The sequence below is a fragment of the Carassius gibelio genome, chromosome A14 (genome assembly GCF_023724105.1).
Source record: "Carassius gibelio isolate Cgi1373 ecotype wild population from Czech Republic chromosome A14, carGib1.2-hapl.c, whole genome shotgun sequence".
NCBI classification, from domain to species: domain Eukaryota; kingdom Metazoa; phylum Chordata; class Actinopteri; order Cypriniformes; family Cyprinidae; genus Carassius; species Carassius gibelio.
This window is the reverse complement of record NC_068384.1, coordinates 123,901-130,276: the sequence shown is the minus strand read 5'-3', so window position 1 is coordinate 130,276 and position 6,376 is coordinate 123,901. Positions and strand designations below refer to the sequence as shown.

Here is a 6,376-nt window from a genome sequence, read left to right as displayed (position 1 = left end):
TAGAAATGCATATTTCAGCTTCATGTGTTTCCTCTTCCCGGTTCTAATTTTGCTCTTCAAATTAAACTTCCTGCAGTTAGATTCAGAACCCTGCAGTCCTTTGCTTACCAAGTTACATCAACATTTTTATCAAAACTTTACAGACCACAGACAACCAGTATTAATATAATATTACTGGCTTATAACAAGGTGACCGGAACGTACATTCCATACTGTTTCTCTGTACAGAATTTGCAACAATATACATCCATATTCAAAGCAGAAATCTTTATCTATAATGTAATATAGTTTTTATTTTTATTTATTTATTTTTCATCACTGAAAAATGCTTGATTGCAAGAACATAATGCTTTTTGCTATTAAGGCTTATTAAATAACTATTTCTGCTGATTGAACTCAGGGTTGGTAAAAGCCATCTAACCAGTTACACAGAAGCCTGCAGTGAAGAAGAGAATTTCAGGAAATGTGCAGGCGTAAGAGAATTGTGGATTGCATCCACTGTCATACTTCTGGGAGCCTTGTCACTAATGTTCAACTTAGCCATAAATCGTTCAGCGTAAGTTGATCCATGAAATAAAAACCTGAAAAAAGAGGGTACAGAATAATCATAAAGAGTGATATCAATAATTATAAGAGTGTGCTGAATAACTGAGACAGTTGGTGCTATAAATGTACTTTTACAGGGGCTCCTGCTCAGATTTTAATTGATAAAAATTATATTTAATTTTAGCATGGCGTTAATGAGCTTTGTCTGCCCATGCTATCATACTCCATGTTTGTAAGAAGTCACAGACAATGCTTACTTGGTTCACAATGGCATCATGGGATATCGTTCAGTATCTAACAGGTTTGACTGAACACAGTGTTGTCCTTTATTTATTTAGTACATTAATTTATGTACTAATGGTGCTATTGTTAAAAGGCTTTATTAGTCTCTGTTTTATTTTATTTATTTATTTATTTATTTATTTATTTATTTATTTATTTATTTATTTATTTTTATTGGCACATTTACAATTAAAAAATAAAATAAAAAAATACATAAATAAGCTCCTCTGCAATGAATGTTGCCGTCAGAGTGAGAGTCAGCTCATATAATAGAAAGAAAAAAAAGGGAAATAAAACCTTCACAATAATCTACATAAATCCAGTTAATGTCTTGTGAAATGAAAATGCATGTTAGTAAGAAACAAATGCATCATCAATGCTTTTTAACCATATTATCATAACTCATCCATCCCTTGTTGTAAATTTCTCCAAATCTGTTCAGATGATGTAACAAACTGGATCTTGGATTGCCTGAGTTTTCATTTTTGTTTCAACTATTCTACAACATATTTTGAACATTATTTTATATAAACTTAAAGGTGGAGTACAGAGAAATACACAGAGTGGGGTGATATATATATATATATATATATATATATATATATATATATATATATATATATATATATATATATATATATATATATATATATATATATATATATATATATATATATATATATATATATGTATATATATATATATATATATATATATAAAGAAACAAACCACATTAGTATTACACAAGATAGATGTCCACAAGCATCTAGAGAGTATTGGCTTTTAAAATGCTCACTAAACTTCAGGCTCCTTAGTGCACTTCAGCGTGTTAGTCAGCAATGTTTTATAATTTACCAAGTCAAGAGAGAAGTGTGAATTTGCAGCAAATCAGCAATAAACGCTCATCAAAGCCATATGGAACAAATTAGGGTTGTGTTGATTCAATTCACCTCATATAGTCGTAATGAGAGTGTATCAGCCAGAAAGCACAATGGTGCCAACACCCTGCATATAGCTAACAGAACTTTGGAGTGTGTTGATGCAAGCAAGGGGTAATCCTGTGATGTGGTGTTGAAAGTTTTATTTGGACAGCCTGTGCAAGAGATCCAAATGCATCATCAGAGGCTTTCTAACTCGCAATTACAACATTCTGGCAATAAAAGTTGTAGGTTTCTTTCTCACTGAACTCCTGCGACAAGTACATATTACCTCCAGCTGATCAAGTTCTCTGGTGGGATGATAAACATCTCTTTTCATCATCAGATTGGCTGATAAAGGCAGATGAGTCTGATCATCATTCATTCCCCGGCATCCCTCTATAAAACAGATTTCAGACTAATGGTTGGTGAGTTACTGGACCATGATTCGGAATTTGATTTCCAAATCTCTAGTCTCAAGTGGTGCACATTAATTCTGTACTCAGCATCTATGAATTCCCTCTTGAGCTTATTTTAGAAGTAAGATTGTCATCATGAAAGAATGCCATACTTGCTCATCAAGCAGACATGAAAGCTGATGTTTTGCCATTAAAACAGCATAAACATGAATAAAGAAAACTATTTCTAGTACAGTATAAAATGCAGCATAAAGGCATACTTTGATCCTTAAGATCTGAGCTTGTGCTCTGACCTCTAATTCAGGTGAGACAGCAGGGGGTGGTGAAATATACTCAGATATTCTGTAATGATTTCCCATAAACTAAAATAAGCCTTTATTTTTATAATGCTTTATACAATAGTCTGTGTTCAGCCCAGCCTGAAAGAGGATGCTGAACAATATTTCATGATGCTGTCATGAACCAGATGGAATATAATTATTTGTTGTACTTAAGATGAAATGCCTTTATAAATGTTAAATCAATACATGTACAACTACACAAACACACAAACACACAAACAAACACACACACACACACACACACACACACACACACACAAAGACAGAGAGAATAAAAATAACAATACATAACCACGTGAAATTACATTTTCAGTTATTCAGTCCAGTTAATGATTAAATTGCAAATACAACTGAATTATAAATTACTGCATCTTTAGTGATGTCTCAAAAATATTGAGCTGTGTTATACACAACATGCATTTAAAGATAACATATACAGTTTCCAAAGGTTCAGCAGATGCATAAAAAAAAAAAAAAAAAAAAAAAAAAAATCCAGACTGTTGACGTCTACTGGTTGCAGATTGCCTTGGGGAGGAAGTGGAATTCTCAACTCCATGTCTCAAGTTGATGCAGCAAACATCTCTAGGCTGCTCAGGAAGACTGGTTAAAAGGTTAAAAGGTTTTGCTTATACCTTCTCACAGTTACATGAAGAGCATAATTCTCTCTTTCCTATGACAGATGTGTGACTTCCATCTGTGTGCTATAGCTCCCAACAATGCACAACAATAAAAACTAAAACTGTTGTAAAATTGTCTGGAAAGGTGCACGGTAAATGTTCACAAAACAAAATATGTAATGCTCACACTTTCTTACACTGCAAATTTGGGACAGACAGATATTTAAACATTTATTCATTCAGTTCATTTAATTATAAATTAAGTAATTTAATGGCAGTTATTTCAATTAACATTGCACACACACACACACACACGCATACACACACACACACACACGCATACACACACACACACACACACACACACACAAACATATATATATATATATATATATATATATATATATATATATATATATATATATATATATATATATATATATATATATATATATATATATATATATATATATATAAAGGAACGTTAATACACAATTTAAACATACACTCAATTTACTATTAGACTACAGACTACACACATGGAGTACTATTATATCTAATAGATACATCAAGATGTGTGTCCTTATGTCTTTATGTACTGTATATTTGATACCCAAATCCACTCAGGCATCTCCTTAAACTGAGACGACCTGGAAGCTAACTGATACTTATTGATCTCTCACTGTTTGAATGTTCAACCAGGCAGAAGAGGCTTCTTTTCTTGACTATAGTGTGTATGAAACAAAGTATACATTGGAAACTTTTCTATCTTCTGTAGTTAGAGGTATTGATGGTCTTTTTCGGGATATTTCTGTATCTTCTTCAATGGAATTGATTCATCAAAAAAGACATCCAATCTTATAACACATAAAATATCACGACGATCTCAGTTCAAGTCTTGCACATTTAAATCCATCCTGACTGTATCCTGGCACACTCTAACAGATTATAGCTGACGAAACCTTAAAACAAATCTTTAAGTTGCCTTAATCAATCTTGATTTGTTTAATTATCAAGCCATAAAAGAAAAAAGACAAAACAATAAATCTATCACTTTATCGCTGAAGTAATCAGCATTTTTGAGCGACTTGGCTGCATGATTGATTCGCTGACTCACTAAGTAAGACAGCCTTGTTGGTTGTTTGGTTCTCCTCAACGTTGATTCTTTATGAATGATTCAAATGACTGAAGACAGTCACTTGTCTCCACCTACTGACTCTATAGATGTATCCACGGTTAATGCTACGACTGACAATGATAATGCATAGATAAATGTATGAAATGTTTTCTTCAAAAGACAAAAACATCAAACTGTGTGCGAAATTAACACTGCAATTCAGTCTTTCTGTTTCAAGGTGTCTACACAGAGTTACTTTGATCCATTGCAACTCTTGCTGTCCATCGAGTCATGAACCTGTGTAATTTATGCCTGCTTTCTCTCTCTCCATCACTCACTCCTGTTCAAAGCACACAGGTAAAAGCACAATCAGTACCCTGGCAACCAGGGGGCACTCCATCATCCACCTCAGTGAATGCTGTCTGTGTGATGTCCAGCTTTTAGCTCTGCTGGGTTAATAGTTGGAGACCTCAATAGGCAGACAGGGGTTTCTCCTAGAATAACAGAACATTTCTCCTTCCCGCTGCTAAAATGGACACATATCACCCACAACCTCAGTGTTATGTTTCTCCTTGAGACAGGAAAAGCAAATCATTCAGATTTTTCTTAAAAGATTACCCCTGTCCCCATCCAAAAAAAAAAAAAAAAAGAGGAGAAGCTTGTCTGTTTGAATTTATGGAGCTCAGCAAAGAGAACATGACATCTTAGTGAGATAATGGAGAAGATAATGGAACATGAACAGGCACTGATGAAAAAATTCTAGGTTGCAGTTGCACATGTAAGTGATGGAATGTTTGCATTATTTGAATATAATGGAAATATTGAGGTATTTCTGGTGTTGCAATCTGCAAAATGCAAAATGCAAAATGCAATACTGAGTTTGCAAATGCTGTTACATTATAATTATTTGTGAGATTTTACAGCAATTTCTGAATATAATCTCTTTCAAAATAAATCCTATATTTTGTATATATATATATATATATATATATATATATATATATATATATATATATATATATATATATATATATCAGTGCAGGTTTGGAACAACATGAGGGTGGGTAAATAATGCAGCATAAACAAAAATCCATCCCTTGTTCCAAACTTCACCATCTCCCATCACATCTCACAGAACAGCTATGGGAAATAAAATAAAAAAAATAAAAGAAATAAGCAGTGGACAAAAATTTTAAAATCAATTTACATTAGAAATTAAATCTGGGTTGCTGATGTTCTGAAGCAGAGAGAGATCAAGATCTGAAAAAAAGGGTATAACCACATTACTTATCCAAAAAATCAAACTTTAATGACATGAGAACAATTACATTGGCCTCAACTGCTATCAGGGGTGGCCTTTCGTATATACAATATGCCCAGTTAAGAAGCCCTGGAGCTAAATATTGGCTAGAAACACATTAGATGGCCGTTAGGGAGCTCCAGTCTGACAGCACTCATCATTCACTTTCTTTCATCCTTATAGTGAGAGCTTGTATGGATCATTATACACAGAAGACAGTGTATTTATTAGGGGTGGGTAGGGTGTGTTGGGCCACAGCTTAAAATAAATGTCTGTAAATGTGTGACATTTAGAAACATAATACACACTGTCAAGGGTTTGCTGCTTATCTTATCAAATATGAATTAATTATAACGTCTCACTTGAGTCATCCATACAGATTCTTGTAGCTCATGTAAGTTTGGCAAATAATTCATGCGTATAGCGAATCTCTGTGTGGAATTGAATGGTGAGGCTAGTAATCAAACCAACTGTGCTTTATCAGTCACATGACAAAATTAATGGATTTTGCCTGAATGGGTGCTGGACAGACATATTGATTGAAACTCCGTGGAACTTTCCACAGGAGTATGTTATATCCATATAAATATTTCATAATAAAATGATAACTAGGTGTGAAATGACTGCTTCTGAAAATAATAATTGGCTGCAACAAGCACATAATCAAGAGCACATTTCAAAAGACAGTTCAAAAACCTGCCAGAAATCTCCTGTGAGCTAAATGTTAAATTGTGCAATCTCAGAAAGCGTGGAAAAACAACTGTGTGCCTTGACTGATTTTGTGAGAGGAAGCGAAAAGGGACAGGTACAGTATAATACGGAAAATGCTGAAGTTGA

At 33.5% G+C, this 6,376-nt stretch overlaps 1 protein-coding gene across 1 annotated transcript in view; it reads right to left on the bottom strand.

Annotated features, from left to right (window-relative positions):
• Positions 1 to 424: 424 nt before the first annotated feature.
• Positions 425 to 6,376, bottom strand: part of LOC128027068 (contactin-associated protein-like 2) — a 37,756-nt gene continuing 31,804 nt past the window's right edge. Inside the window, exon 7 of the mRNA XM_052614384.1 lies at positions 425 to 436. Within this exon, the coding sequence (XP_052470344.1) occupies positions 425 to 436 (12 nt within the window). The remainder of the gene's footprint in view (positions 437 to 6,376) is intronic.